The sequence below is a fragment of the Lepisma saccharinum genome, chromosome 14 (genome assembly GCF_977018435.1).
Source record: "Lepisma saccharinum chromosome 14, izLepSacc3.1, whole genome shotgun sequence".
Taxonomy (NCBI): domain Eukaryota; kingdom Metazoa; phylum Arthropoda; class Insecta; order Zygentoma; family Lepismatidae; genus Lepisma; species Lepisma saccharinum.
Genome location: NC_139242.1, coordinates 59,668,300 through 59,685,131, shown reverse-complemented (window position 1 = coordinate 59,685,131; position 16,832 = coordinate 59,668,300). Strand labels below are relative to the sequence as shown.

The following is a 16,832-nucleotide window of genomic DNA, read 5'->3' as shown; positions in this document are numbered from 1 at the left end:
CACTTTATGTGCAGATAGGATAGTCGGGACTGGACCTACAGTTTAAAGTGGGATCCGAACCTCCACTTTGTATTGAACACGGTACCCCTTGATTACCGGCGACGTTATCACTACGCCATCGGGGAGACCCGATTAGCCTATTGGAGCATAAAAGTGGACTTATAACAATTTTTGCCAAGCAGACCATTTTAATACATGACAGCGTTAACCACTATGCTATTAGGGTGAATCAGAAAAGGGGGGCAGTAATTTATAATTTGCAACACAAAATACTTAGTGTGGAAAGCGATTGTTACTTTTAATTATTTTCTAAAGCGCCGGCCTCCATGGTGGAGTGGTTAGTACACCTCATTACTCATCCTGATCTTCGCGATTACCCAAAAAAGTGACAGAAAAGCGAAGTAAAATAAACCAAATCTATCAACCAATCATTATTTTCAAAAGCAAGATCAAAGACAATAAACACCTTTTGTTTTCTGTTACTCCAAATCCAAAAATGACGTAATACAAGCAGCAAGCACAAGTTCAAATGATAAACCTTTAGTGAAAATAACAAACATGTATTAAAACAAAAATTATAACTTACAATTTTTTATATTCAGTTAAGAATTACCTAATAGAACAAACCACATGATAATGAATTAATTATAAGTGGATTCGTGAAATGAAGGTCTTTTTATATTTGAATACTACATGATGTTCTGTTTTTCTGATTTTTTTAATAAAGAACCTGAGAGACAAACACACGCTCACACTCGCAGTTATACACAATTTCTTATAATCCGATCTATAATGGATATTCAATTTGTTATAACATTAATTTAATATATTTTGTGTAATACAAGGAACAAATTTGAAATTATGCGGGGAACGGTGGGGATTTCCCCTCTAACGATCATATCATGCAATTTCCCAATACAATCGCTCTCTCGTTCTCTCTGTATGCATGTGTACATACATATACTTACATATTATACACGTGAGATTAGAAGATTAAAATTTAAATCACATTAGAATGATAACGTTATTAGAGACGAATCACAAATTTACACCAATAGAAACACAGCATTATATACAAAATAAAAGTAAAACACAAATGAAAAGCAAAGTTAAATATGAAAATTCAGTGCGCAAAATCATTGCAAAACAAAAATGCAATCAATAAAATTAATATTGACAAAACTAACTCAAGTATTCTATAATGTATGCCGGCGTGGTTAGCACATCAAGGGTCTCGAGAAATATAGTTTAAGGGATGTAAGGGATGATCCTTCCACGTAGTACACCCAATTGTCAACCTCACTTCCACATAGTACACCCTGGACTGCATTTTGCAGACTAACGAGGCTCTGGCGTCTATACCTACGGCCAGTATAATTTTCGTAGGAATGTGTGTGTGTGTTGTCCTGTGTTTTGTCCTTATGTGTGCTGAGTGCCTTTACAGCCTCAGCTTTTAACCGGTCAGATTATTTTAATATTTTAGTTACTACAGGACATTACAGTTGTGTTATTTTAGTTCTGGTAAGGGGCTGGATCCCGTATAAAGTGAAGGGTGAAAAATAGCCTAAGTGACGCACACAAAATTTTAAATTCATATTCAATCATAGCCTTTAGTATAAAACAGAGATGTGATGGGGAGGGCCGGCCCCCGTGGCGGAGTGGTTAGCACATCGCGGCACGAGGGCAGGGAGTCTTGAGGCCGATATTCGGTGGAAACACATAGCGGCTCGGGATACCACTTTTGCCCAGGCTTTGCTCTTCTGCCACTTTGGCTAATCGCGAACATGAAAATCAGTGATGATATAATGAAATTGATGAAGTGACACCTAATTCCGAGATTCCTCTTAGCGCACTGTTCTAACCACTCCTCCACAGAGGCGACTGAAATTGTTGGAAGTGAATCAGTTTCACAAGTAGCAGGACATTACAAAATCGCAATGAAAACAGGGCCAACCCTTCCAAAGTTGGTGAGATGATGAGAGACACTCTGTGTAAAATGTACTGTCCGAGAATTTCGTCTCATTGGAGTAACGATACCGATTTATGCTTTGAAATCGATAAGCGAACAAGACCAGACAGGTGTTTTTAATTTGAAATCAAATCGCGAACAAGATATGCATTCTCATTCACGAGTTGAAACGATGTGCCAAGTCATCTTGTCTCACCACGATACTCGATCGAGTTGCTCTTCCGCTTCGTGCACATGTAAACCTTTAATTTACACGTTCAATTTTATTTATCCAAGAAAACAAATCTGTTAACATGAGAATGAACAGAAGAAATAAGCTACTAGTTATTTTCCCATTAAGGAACAAACAAATTTTAAAATGCTATAATTTCTTATAAATTAGCATGGAGTAATTATATTTTATAATTTATTAATTCAATTTTAATATTTTAACTGCCTAACACGCTTTGTTGTATTTTATGCATCTTTTATACCTAATTACTTAGTATTGACAGCGAGGATGAATGAATTTTACGTACGGATAAGCTAATCGGGACTGGATCTGCAGTTTAAAGTGGGATCCACCAGGTATCGTTACAAGGCAACGACGGAGGATGGATGGTGATTAGAGTAATTGACAAGAGGTTAAATACAGATTACCACTCATCTCTGGGCTGGGGTTCGAACCCGGAACTTTCGGTGTCAATAGGCTTACTTTGAGGAGGGCGACACCACTTATCTGTCACTCCAAGATTATTTCAAGCTGGCCAACATAGAAACCAAGAAACAAAGAACATCACCATGGAGTATGTTTTATTTATGTTATTCAGCCATCCTTTCATTCCTTGTTAAATCCTGGTAAGGAAATCGCTTCCTGTCTCGGATTCGATCCTCGGTGGAGGCACCTTGCCCAGTGATTTAGACCCCAGTTTAAAATGTAGCTTCAATCCCGATTAGACTATCTGAGCATAAAGTGAACTTTAAACATTGTCTGACAAAATCGTTTTCATATGACGTGAAATATTTCATTAACATTAACGTGTAAATATTTTACTAATGAAAACAGCATTAAAGAATAAATATAGAAGTTTAATCATAAATCTCATCGTACATGATACTGCAAAAAAGCTTTTATTGAATGGCTGCAGAATTAGGAACAACTACCTAAGATGGACATGGGTCATGTTCACGAGTGATATAAACAGCTGTTGGCCATCTGCGGTGAGCCTGCGTGTTAAGGTGTTTTACTAGTAGAAAGCAACATTAAAAAAATACATACGTATAATTTGGCCCGCTTTATAGAAATTCGATCATACATTATGATATTGGCAGAAACTTATATTGAATGACTGTAGAACAACAAAAAGCTATGGACATGGATATGGGATGGACATGGATAATGTTCAAGAGCGATATATATTTCTTAAACACAGCTGTTAGCCATCCGCGGAGAGCGAGCGGGTGGATCCTACTTTAAACTGTAGATCCAGTCTGCTGGCGAGACTGCCGCACCCGCGCCTTGTGCAAGAGAGCTCGCGACTCGCGAGCGAGTCGTTAAGGTGCTTAATGACTCTTCGTGCCGACTCGCGAGTCGTGAACGATGAGGGAGGAGAAGAGTCGCTAAGGCGAGCGAGTCGTTAAGGTGCTTAATGACTCTTCGTGCCGACTCGCGAGTCGTGAACGAATGATGGGGAAAGAGTCGTGGGACTGTGCTGTGACTCTTCGTGCTGTTTCAAGAGTCGTGAACGAGCAATGCTCGTGGAAATGCAAGCATGTGTCGCAGCGCAGATCTGGAGTGCATTTTCTTGCGATATTAAAACCAGTGATCGAATGCAAAAAAGGAAGAATATGTAATGCATGTTATTACTAATAAAAGGTTGATATAATTATATAGCATTTCTGTGTATGCTATCGTACTGCATAATTTGCATTATCCGCAGTATGAAATGTAAACTGAAACAAGATACAAATATAGAAAATCTCACTCATGAGACAGAGTAATGAAAACAAGTATGTGCAATAAATTTTGTTTGTGTGTGTGTGTTTACTGTTTACACATACATGTATATCCACACACATACAGAATCGTATTTGTATTTTTCTCATTTTATGCCGCTTTTCTTCAAATTTTAAGTAATCGCGACGATGAGGATAATGCGTGATGATATAGATGAAGGGACACTCGTAAAGAATATCCTTGCCCAGACCGGGACTAGAACCCGGGAACTTCTGTGGCAAGATCAAATGTCGATTACTTCAGAATCTTGGCCATCTAGTCGGCTACACGCACACACACATGCACAAAAATGCAATACAATTTATTAATCTTGAAGGACGTACGTTGTGTTCGTTTACTTAAATACAATCATCTGCTTCAACACCTCCTACCCCCTTCCCCCTCTTCAGGCATGTGTTTCGAGAAAAAGAAGCTTGGCGACTCTTTTGAACGACTCTTCTCAGTGAGCGAGCGCTCATGAGTCGACTCGCACAAATGAACGGCTTGAACCCATCACTAGAGTCGACTCGCACAAATGAACGGCTTGAACCCATCACTAGATCACTTCTGGTACACTTTACACATTTGGAACACTTGTGAAAATACTTGAGCGACACTTCTTGCACATATGAGCTATATAGCAATTCAGTACTTATACTTAGTTTCTAGAATAAAAATACAGTTCACTCACATTTAACTTGACAATTGAAAGAGGAAAAAGCAACAATTTTCAACTGTGAACCTTAAATTTTGTGAGATGCGTGTTTGTTTTTCTGCGACATTTTTTTTTTTTTTTTTTTTTTTTTGTTTTTTTTGTCCTCGTTTTCCATTTAGAAGGGTACACCTTCTCTTTGGTAAGTGAATTGTTTCCATAAATGTTTTCCCTTGCAAGGTGATGGTCTAAGTGTTTTCAGTAATGAAGTGGTACATATTTACTTATTCTGAGGGTAGTTCACTTAGATCTTATTTATGCAGTAGTGGGAAAATTACTTCAGTTAGGAAAGTAATAATTTGCTATGGTGCGGCATGTGTTGGATATATCACGTGCCGTAGTTCCGGAGGATGATGGATATTATACAGCTGGTAGTCAGGATGCTGTGGATCTATCAGGAAGGTGTACATGGTTAAGAGATGCTGTAATGGTGTGCAGTGGTATGTGGGAAAGCAGTCGTGTAGAGCATCTTCGTACATTGTGCTAAGAAGTTGTGGATGGTGCGAGTTCATTCGACCAGTTATATATTTGTGACGGATGGCTTCGATGTGGGTTGTGATTTCGGGAAAGGTTATTCGCTCGTACAGTAGTCGTGTAGGACTTGGTAGGACTACTCTGAAGGCCAAACGAAGAGCATGTCTTTCCAGAACTTGTAGTTTGTGATAGAATGAGTCTGGGGCTGATATCCATGCAGTGTGGCCGTAAGTAATTGCTGGTCGAAGGAAAGCCTTGTAGGTATGTAGGACAACCTGGGAGTTGAGTCCCCAGGATGTTCCAATTAGCCGTTTGAGCAAGCTCAGACGATTTGTAGCTTTTTGGACGATGTTGAGCAATTGAGGTTTCCAGGTTAGCTTGGAGTCAAATATGACTCCCAGGTATTTTGCAGTGGTGGCAGGCAGAATTGGAGTTCCCCGTATTTTGATGTTTAATAATGTTGGGTTCCTTTGGATCTTCGAGCGACAGCCTGTCTGCAGAAACACCAATGCTTGTGTTTTGAGAGCATTAATTGTGAGACGCCATGTGTCACACCATCTTTGGAAGGAGTTTATAGCTGGTTGGAGAGTTTTGTTTATAGCTTGGATGGTTGAACAACAGGCGAGAAATGCGGTGTCGTCAGCGAATTGGTAGATAGAAACTTGTGGGGGTTTTGGCATATCGGCAACGTATAGTATGTAGAGTAATGGTGATAAAGCAGCACCCTGTGGAACGCCAGAGTAAGGGAAAATGGGGTATGACATTGCTCCATTTACAGTGACATAGGCGACCCTATTTGTTAGGAAGCTGTGTACTAATCTGACATAGGAAAGCGGTAGGTGGAATTTATGGAGCTTGTAGATGAGCCCAGTATGCCATACTTTGTCAAATGCTTTCTCCAGGTCGAATAGTACTAGGCAGGATGGTTTGGATGTGTTGAAATGATTTGTGATGCGAGTCGTTAGTTTTAATAAATTATCAAGGACACTGTGTTGAGGTCTAAAGCCTGCTTGGTGCGACGGAAGTAAACTGTGTGCTTGTAAGTGCATGTGTATGCGTCGAACAATGATGCGTTCGAATATTTTGCTAAAGGTTGATGTGAGCTGAATAGGTCGATAGTTTGTTGGGTTGGTACTATCTTTGTTTGGTTTTGGGAACATTAGAACCTTTGAAATCTTCCAGTCTGTCGGGTAGTGTCCTGTGCGGAGGATAAAATTGTAGATAATGGCCAGAAAGGACAGCAATGCAAGCGGGGCCTGTTTAATCAATACGTATGTGATATTGTCCAATCCGGGAGCAGTGTTTCTCTTCCTACGCACAGTATTGATAATATCGTCTGTTGTGATAGGAACAGTTAGAGCATTTGTAGGATCAATAGTGTGCGTATTACTGGGTTGCAGTTGCCTGTTATTGGGGTTTGTGACTGTCAATTTTGGTCTGGAGGCGGAGATTTGGAGCTAGTTGCGGTGTCGGAGTGAAAGTGTCTTGCAAGGCATTTGCGAAGGCATAAGCTTTTTCAGTGTCTGTGTTTAGAGCTGCGTCCTTGATTGTTATCGGATAAGGAGTACTATTGGATTGTCCAGTGAGCACCTTGAAACGTTTCCAGTATTTTGTGGGATGGCTTTCGTCACTCAATTGGTTGCACGTTTCAATCCATCGACGTTGTTTATAAGCTTTTATATAGTTATGAACTGTACGCAGCCATTGACGGTGTAAGTTAAGGGATTCAGGATTTCTGGTCTGGAGATAGTCCCTGTATGCTCGTCGTGATGCTGTGATTAGGTGAAGATATTGCGGAGGTAGCTTTGGTTTGTAACTATTGAGAGTGGTCGTAGGTATGTTAGTGGTTGCCGCACTGGTAATCTGAGCAGTAAGATGTTCCACCGCCGTATCGAGTTCCTCTGAATTGTTTGGTTCTGGATGCGGGTGAGAAAAAGCATTCTGTAGCTTTTCACTATATGCCTCCCAGTTCGCTTTGTTGTAACACCAGATTTTTCGAGGTTGTATTGTACTGCTCGTATTGCGGTTTCCAAGATTTAAGGTAATTTTCACTGGGTCATGGTCACTGCCGATGGAATCCAGCACAGATATGTTCAAGCAGGCACTTAGAGATGTTGATGTTATAACAACGTCAGGGGTGGTGTTACTTATGGGACGTGTGGCTCTGGGCAGTACATGGAATTCTGCTGTAGTGTTTTGGTCCAGAAATTGTAAAAAGTTTGTTTTGTCTTGCATGGTTCGACTATGATAATTGATGTCCGCTGCTATGATATAATGTTTGCTAAGGGTTTGGATATGTTGAAAGAATTGGTATGGAATAGTCTCCCCTGGTCTTACATAGATGGTAGCAAATGTAACGACCCGGGATGGAAAGTAGATTGTACTAGCAGTATGTTCTGGCAAGTGGAAGTGTGGTGGGAAGGTAACTGTTCGATATGGTAATTTTCTATCTACTCCAATTGCTGTGCCGCCGTTTACTCTTAAGCCCGGCGGGCCATCGTGGCGTAAGATGTTGTATGGTGGAATATGACAGATCATTTTTGGAGCAAGATAGGTTTCGTTTAGCGCAAAGCAGTGAACAGATTCTTCCAAGAGCAGGTGTTGCAATAAAGCTTTTCGTTTAGAAACGGATCGGATATTTAAAAATAGAAAATTATACATATTCCGTACTGCCATATTCAAAACCTTAAACCGCAGTTTCCAAGTGGGATATGTGGAAATGCACGTGAGGACCAGAGTATGTTGCATGGAGTTGCAAGTTGAAAATGGTTTTTGCCGATGCCGTTACTTGGGTTAATATGTGCGTTCTTAAAAATGGGTGCACATTTTGGAGAGTCAGTGTGAAGAAACGTATTAGATCTTCCACTGTTACAGGATGTCGTAGTGAGTTGTCAGGTTCCGTAGCAGTGTCATTGGTGCGCAGGGGGACTGTTAGATCAGGGTGTTCAGGTATTGCTTCTGGCTTGGCTTTGCATTTGTAGCTGTATGTAGGATGGTTTTCCGTACATGTGACACATTTTGGTGGAGCAGTTTGGTTTTGACATTCTTTGGTTGAATGGGGTCCTGAACAGTATCCGCATTTATCTCGGTTTGGACATGCAGCGGTAGTGTGCTTGTTATACTGTTGGCATTTTTCGCACCGCAATGGAAGAGGTTGTTGAGAACGGGATGGTTCAACTTTGTACCTGCGTCTGTATATGTATGCTCCACTGTGTAGTAGTGTGTCTACAGCATTTTGTGAGTCTGTTAGGACCCGCACCATGTATGTGGGTCCGTTGTTATTGCGAATACGGATACATTTGCGGATTTGTACACCTTCGCATTCCAGTTCCTCAAAGATCTCCTCGTCTGTTAAGACAGGTTCTACACCCCTGATGACTACTGATAGTAGTGGGGATTTATGTGGTGGTGGTGGTTGTTTTTGAGTGGAAGCATTCAGTGTTTGGATGTTTGCTTTGGCTCCATAAATTTCAAAAGAAGCTTTGTTTCTAATTAGTTTTGCAAAGTCTGGATCTGGTGATTTCAATATGATGCCATTACGGGTGAACAGTATTTGTGCAATTTGTGCCCTTGGTACATACTTAGATGTTTGTTGGAACACATGTTTTGCTGTATTGAATTTGGTGTCGTAATTGGTGAGCAGGAAGTTGTATAAGCTGTTATCCTGTTGTTTGGATTTTAGTTGGGTTGCATGAGCTGTATTTCCTGTATCTCGTTTAATTGGTGATCTAGATCGTTGACGTTGAGGTAGAGGTAATCCTTCATAGGAATTGCGACGTCGGTGTTTTGTGGAATAGCTGGACGTTTGCATTGGATCATTGGTACTTCGTGAATCGAGCATCGTCTCGGAGTTTGGACCGTCCGTCCGTTTAGTACCTCCGGTGAAGGTTTTCACCCCTTCTCGCTGTCGTAGCAGCGTTGCAGGAAGACCATGATGCATATCAGAAGACCACAACCGTGAGTTGTTTATATGATCCAATAGAACAAACGTAAATCCTATGGGAAAAGAGGCACAAACTCAAACCAACTGACAACTCAATCCAAAGAAGCGAATCCAAATTCCAAACTAATTGTAGAGCCCAAGACAAAAGAAGAGGAAGGATGAAGGTAGTAAGGGAAAACAGTTTAAAAAAATAGTGCAAGTCGTATGTCTGCTCCACTCAACGTGTTCAACCAAAAAGGTTCCTCGCAATCACCTAACCACCGTATAGGCACAATTGGTACCGTTTGTCCGTTCCAGACTTACGGCTTCCACCTGGAATAATTGGCCCACGATGCGTGACACAAGAGAGACCGACTTACGATTACCTATACCTTGATGTCTGCGACATTTTTTTTTTTTTTTTTTTGTTTTTTTTGTCCTCGTTTTCCATTTAGAAGGGTACACCTTCTCTTTGGTAAGTGAATTGTTTCCATAAATGTTTTCCCTTGCAAGGTGATGGTCTAAGTGTTTTCAGTAATGAAGTGGTACATATTTACTTATTCTGAGGGTAGTTCACTTAGATCTTATTTATGCAGTAGTGGGAAAATTACTTCAGTTAGGAAAGTAATAATTTGCTATGGTGCGGCATGTGTTGGATATATCACGTGCCGTAGTTCCGGAGGATGATGGATATTATACAGCTGGTAGTCAGGATGCTGTGGATCTATCAGGAAGGTGTACATGGTTAAGAGATGCTGTAATGGTGTGCAGTGGTCTGCGACATATTTTTTTTTTTTTTTTTTTTTTTTTTTTTTTTTTTTTTTTTTGCTAGTGTTAACCCGTTGAGAGGGTTATGCCCTCACTTCGGTAAGTGATTTCATTGTAAGTTATGTGTCTTTCATCATTTTGGATGGTCTAAGTGCTTTTTTATATTGCAGAATATTTTTCTTATTAAGATTGGTGATTCGTATGTGTTATCTTACTTTTGAGCATGGTTGAGAAGATTATAAATATGGATTTCGATATTTGGAGTCGGAGTATTGTTGGTACTGCTTAGGCTGTAGTGGTGGGATAAATATGGCGTGATAACTGCGATGGATGATATATATCGTATTCGTGTTTCTGTGGGTCTAGATCATCTAGATAACATGAATACATGGTGAGCAGGTGTTGTAATGGTGTATAAATATGTGTAGGTGCTGCATCATGTAGGATATCAAGATGAATGGTATTCCAGAATACTGGGTTTTCGGATATCATGGCTTTGTTTATGTATCGTTGGCGAAGGCTCTCGATGTGATACAAAATGGTCGGGAAGGAAATTCTGTCATACAGTAGTGCTGTGGGATAAGGTAATTTAATCCGGAAAGCCAATCTAAATGCGTGCCGTTCAAAGATTTCCAGTTGGTCGTAGAAGGAGGCAGAAGCGTCAATCCAAGCAATATGCCCGTGAGTGATGGCTGGGCGCAAGAACATTTTGTAGGTGGTTAGGACTGTTGTCGGGTGTAATCCCCAAGATGTACCCACCAGTTTCCATAATAGGTTTAGGCGGTTCTTTACCTTCTTCTTTATCCTTTCTAAGTGTGGACGCCAGGTCAGTTTTTCATCTATGGTAACCCCAAGGTATGTTACGTGATTTGAAGGTAAGATGCGTCTCCCCTCTATTTTAATCTCCAAGAGTTTGGGGTTTCGGTGTACTTTAGAGCGACAGTGGGGAGGTAGGAAAACTACTGCCTGAGTTTTTGAAGAGTTTATTGATAGTTTCCATTGGTTGCACCAGCGAATAAAGGAGTCTACGGCCTTTTGGAGTGTTTTATTAATGGATTGAACTGTTTTCCCAAGAGTTAGGAAAGCAGTGTCATCTGCAAATTGGAATATGTGTGTGCTGGTATCCATGGTCGGCATATCTGTTACATACATTAAATATAACAGCGGTGACAAAACAGACCCCTGCGGGACTCCTGTGTGCAAGAAGATGGGATAGGATGTTGCCGAGTTCAGAGAGATGTATGCCATGCGGCCTGCCAGGAACGAATGGATAAGGCGAATGTAGCATTGAGGAAGTTGGAATTTGTGGAGTTTATATATTAATCCGGAATGCCATACTTTGTCAAACGCCTTTTCGAGATCGAATAAAAGAAGACACGATGGCAAGGATTTGTTATAGTGGTTTGTTATAGTTGTTATCAATCTCAGAAGTTGGTCGTTGAGGCTGATGGATGGTCGGAAGCCTGCTTGATGTGCAGGTAGGAGCTTCTTGGATGAAAGGTGTTGGTGCAATCTGCGTACAAGTACTTTTTCAAAGATTTTGCTGAGGGTCGATGTGAGCTGTTCTGCGACATACGTACCTTCTACATATATAGTCCAGAATCAAAAAGGTTGCTCATGGGAGATTCACTTTTATTCACTGCAGTACATTTTCTTCTTTAATTTGTATCTTAGATGTTCACATATTTTTCGAAGAGTGTTAAAGCACAATTTTTCACTATGATTACAATCGAACGTATCATTATTTGTTGTACAAAAACTTATGTTTCTTGTACACATTTTGACAGAACCATCTAGCGGCCGGTGTAGGAACAACCAGCCCCCCGAAGTTAACGATCTGTTTTGGTGTGCTTTAAAGATGAATAGTTCGATTTAAGAAAATCTATTAATTTTCTCGGAACATTCAACTTTATCCTTCTTCAATTTTAATGAGATTTATCCAATTATCAAATTGGTACATTAAACAAAAAAGTATTGATAGTTTCATGATGCAATGCGATTTCCATGTGTTCCAGGAAAAAAATAGTTATATTTTGTTATTGTTTAATGTTGCTTGCTTTCAAGTGTGTTACTGCTTTATATAATGAAATTGATTTATGTTCATAACATATTCATTTGTCAAAAAAGTATAAAATAACAATCGATATGACCAACAACACAAAATGAAATCATGTGCTACAAAAGTGTACAAGAAGTGTACACTTACTTTAAACAAAAGTGTACAGAAAGCGTTGAAGAAGTGCACACAACTTTGAATGTGTCCCCAAAGTGTGCAACAAGTGTACAAAATTTCGTCATTTCGGGTCGCACACATCTAGAACACTTTAAGTACACTTTTGCAACACCTTCAGTACACATCTTGTGCATATTATATGCAAGAAAGTGTACCAAAAGTGTACAAGAAGTGTATTTTTTTTTACAGTGTGTGTAAGGAATAAATTTTGTTAATCGTGTCAGAAAATCGGGAAAGACATAATGATTCCCGCCAAATCGAGCTTTGTTCGACATGTAAAGAATAGTCTACAAGACTTTCTGTACAGATCTTATAAGACTGCAATGGAAATGGCTGTTGTAAATTTTGAATAGCATTATTTGTGTAATTGTCAATTCGATATACAGTCGAATGTAAAGGTAATCCAGGCAAATGTTCTTCATTGTTAAGTTAATTCACTTTGTTTTAAGAACTGAACAAATTTTTAACAGCCTCAGCGTAGAATCGGTACCACTTTAAAACATAGAAAAATTAAGATAGCAGCATTCAATTTATCTGGTATTATTTGTGTAGCTGGCGATACAATCTTGGAAATTGTCTGTAAGGTTTGGAATATCAACTTATATGCTGAATCATCAAGTTTGTGATGTGTATATATTAGATTTAGTATCACTGTTCCAATTTACACCATATTTCATACATTTGAAACTCTCCGTAAGTTATTATTTATTTACGCATTTGTTATCGCTTAAAGGAAAAATTAAAAGTTTTTAAAACTAATTATTATTTTTTTCCCCGTAGGCGATTAGACAGTAACGCATTAGTTTGTGACTGCGAGATGATGTGGCTGGCGAAGATGCTGAAGGAGAAGCAGAAGACGACCCAGGCTGCAGCAACCTGCCAGTTCCCCACGTCATTGCAAGGAAAATCATTGGCAGCAGTCTCTGAGACGGATTTCCATTGCAGTAAGTACACTTTCTCCTGTAGTCATTCTCGTATGTCTGGCTGTATTTTTTTCTGATTTGAATTGGGTTTTAATGGATGGGGCGATGCCCTCTGGCCTGTACCAAGACAAATTTTAGACAATAAAATTCGGTCCCCTTTTCTATCCTTGGTTTTGGGTCTTGCCGACAGTTGAAACTGAACAAGACAAGGATACTGAGCTGAGAAACAAGGATGTTGATTTCAACCCTCAAAATATCCCTCCACTTGACACTCAATTATTGGCATTCAAAATGTTTACCTTCGTTTATTCGAGGAACAATTGTTTATATTCGTGTACTGTTAAGTGACCTCGTGCGTCTTACTTTGCAGTCTACCCTGCAGACTTGCACTCCGGTTAAAATACATGCTGAAAATATGGTTATTATGTAAGAAGTTATTTAAACGCTAGAAACTCCTTCCTTCCTTCTTTCATGAAATAATGAAGTAATGAGGACTTGGCATGTTGTTTTATTTTCTATTATCACAATATTAAGGAATTTTAATAGTTGATGGTGTTTGTCACATCTGCCCCTTCAACGTCTCATTTTTGTCCAGCCCCAAGGCTATAGCCAGGTGGAAGTGCGTAACTGGCCCACCCAAAGCCCCGACTTGAACCAAATCTAAGAACTTGAGAATGAGCTGGAGCGTCGGCTACGTCACTCGACCAACAAACACAACTATTCACCATGCTTCAGGATGAAAGGAAACAAATTCCGACAGCGGTTTACTAGATCAAAACTTAGTGGCGAGCCTACCCCGAAGGGTAAACACTGTAAAAACAGCAAAGGGAGGTTCAACATCCTATTAAAAAACGTCTGGTGCCTTGGGAAACAACAGCAATGGGTGTCCGGTGACTTTTGGCTACATAGTGTATATCGCCTGTAAGTTGCAATGAAATTAAGAGGAGGCCATAGATTTTGAATTAGATGACAATACAATGTGTATTTATTAATATACAGTATGTACAGTCATCGGCAATAAAAATGGGAGACCTACATCCTGAAATGGTCGCGTGTTGCCTAACTGTACGTCGGTGATAGAAGTTGCCATTGGAAATATGCTATTAAAATCCACGTATCCCGTAGGGTTAGGCAACACACATAACACTTTGCAAGGAATCGCGTATTTCAGGATCTAAGTGTCCAGTTTTTATTGCCGGTGACTGTACGTATATTTTACTATCATTTTATAAACTCTTTAAAAAATGTCTGCATGCCTTAATATTTGTGAAGTAACTCCCTATATTATCCTCCCTAACAGATATCGGCGAGTATTCTTAAAAATAATATGATGTACTTACTTACCTTTTCATTCTGTGCGAAGAGTGAAGAGTTAACGTTTACGCGTAATACAATACATTAATCGAAAAATATTAAATTTAATTCCGCAGATTTGTACCAAACGTTGAGACTCCCATTACGTTGCAAGCGAGTGATCAGGAAACACTGCCCCACCTTCCCCCCCCCCCGCGGAAATTGATCGCCCCCGCCCCTGGATCCTCGCTCTGCAAATTATTTTCGTGATGGGTCGTTTGTTTCCGACACTCCCCATCAATCAGTCCAATGGATCTGGTCACAAAGTATCGCACGTGACTTTTAAACAAGGCGAAACGACGTGGAACTGGGGACAGCGCATTAAAAAATTAACGTTCACAGTTTTGTGACTGTCCCTGGATCGTCGGAATACAAGGGATGTTACGACCCAATAAATAGGTGATAGCGCTCCGCTATTGTCCCGGTAGGCTGTAAATGCAGCTTCTTTTTTTCATTCTTCTTTTTCTGATGGACCGAAATCCCATCATTGGGGACGTAGCTCTTTACCTCCCCCCCTGAACCTGTCGTGGCTTCCTTGTTTGTTGGATGCTGTAAATGTGCTTATCGGTGAAGCGAAAACGAGGGAAGCTACGCATTAAATGCGGTTATAATGGGCACGGTAAATTTTTTTAAGTCTCTCCTGATTGGCCCGTCGCTTACCCACCGTGAGCTTTCGTGCAGGCAGCATAAGATTGTCATCCAACTCCCACCCCGCTCTTCAGGTTTGAAGATGTTCTCCCTAAAAGAGTGTGGGAAGACTATAAGGATATATCCAGAATTTACAATTTAGGGGATGCAATGGTAAATTCACCACGAAAGTGACCGTAAATCCAAGTCTTTGACGAAATTTTTAAATTTGGTCCGGACAATTGGATACGTTACTGATCTCTTCAGAAAGGAGAATGCTGTGGGTTCATTGGCAGTAGTGTCGCTCATATTATATCCCCATGAATGTTTTGAGAAGCAATAAAGTAACAATAATGATGTTTATCCTACAATCAAGGACGGATGAAAGGGGGCCCTTGAGGGGGCGTCGTGGGAGACTTCCACAAAGGAGCTATTTTATTTTTTCATATATTGGTAAATAATTTGCACAGTTGGAATTAAATATAACACACATAGTGCCAATGTAGAAACATACAAGAGTGGAATGAAGGGGAACGAAGAGGGCGCCCCGAGGGGCGACAGACCCTTAATATGGCCTTATTTTATTTGTTCAATAATATGAACGGTTGAAATGCAATAAAACAAGTATTGTGGTATATTTACGAAAAATTTTCGTTATGGGATAGCAGGAAGCTTAACGGTGGGTGCAACGAGCGACGAATGATAAGGGGGCGACGAATGATAAGGTGGCGAACAAAAATAAGAATGACGAAAGATAGGGGCGACGAATGATAAGGTGGCGAACAAAAATAAGAATGACGAATGATAGGGGCGACGAATGATAAGGTGGCGAACAAAAATAAGAATGACGAATGATAGGGGCGACGAATGATAAGGTGGCGAACAAAAATAAGAATGACGAATGATAGGGGCGACGAATGATAAGGTGGCGAACAAAATAAGAATGACGAAAGATAGGGGCGACGAATGATAAGGTGGCGAACAAAAATAAGAATGACGAATGATATGGGCGACGAATGATAAGGTGGCGAACAAAATAAGAATGACGAATGATAGGGGCGACGAATGATAAGGTGGCGAACAAAAATAAGAATGACGAATGATAGGGGCGACGAATGATAAGGTGGCGAACAAAAATAATGACGAATGATAGGGGCAACGAATGATAAGGTGGCGAACAAAAATAAGAATGACGAAAGATAGGGGCGACGAATGATAAGGTGCCGAACAAAAATAAGAATGACGAATGATAGGGGTGACGAATGATAAGGTGGCGAACAAAAATAAGAATGACAAATGATAGGGGCGACGAATGATAAGGTGGCGAACAAAAATAGGAATGACGAATGATAAGGTGGCGAACAAAGATAAGAATGACGAAGGATGGGGACGATGAAAGATAGGACGCGATGAATAATGATAAGGGGCGAACAAAGAGAAGAATGACGAAAGATAGGAGGCGACGAGAGACAGTGGCTAAGAAAGAAAATGATGGGTGTGATGAAAGATAGGAGCCGACGAAAGACTACATGTAGACGAGAGACAGGGGGCGAACAAAAGTAAGGATGACGAAGGAAGGGCGACGAAAGATAAGCACGAAATGAACTTAGGTGAAGGACTAGTGTAATGTTAATAGGGTGGATCAAATGAGTCCTAAGGTGACCGTGCCTTCATAAAGGTTCTAGAAAATATTCCCGCCACCTCTACCTTCTCACTCACTTTTTTCACTGTGGAAAGGCCGTAGCCAGGGAGAAAGAGCAGCTGACTTTAACCTCAGCACCACTAGGACGATTATGATTTTTCTTTTTTTTGGCGAACTACAATCTTAGTACCTTGCTACAAAGGCAAATTAAAGGCTTGAGGGGGTAAATATTCT

At 40.2% G+C, this 16,832-nt stretch overlaps 1 protein-coding gene across 4 annotated transcripts in view; it reads left to right on the top strand.

The window, feature by feature from the left end:
* Nucleotides 1–16,832, top strand: part of Pxn (Peroxidasin) — a 490,196-nt gene that overhangs the window by 412,235 nt on the left and 61,129 nt on the right. For all 4 annotated transcript variants that reach the window (XM_083135735.1, XM_083135733.1, XM_083135736.1 and 1 more), the window contains exon 7: nt 12,834–12,997. In XM_083135735.1, coding sequence (XP_082991861.1) covers nt 12,834–12,997 — 164 coding nt within the window. The remainder of the gene's footprint in view (nt 1–12,833; nt 12,998–16,832) is intronic.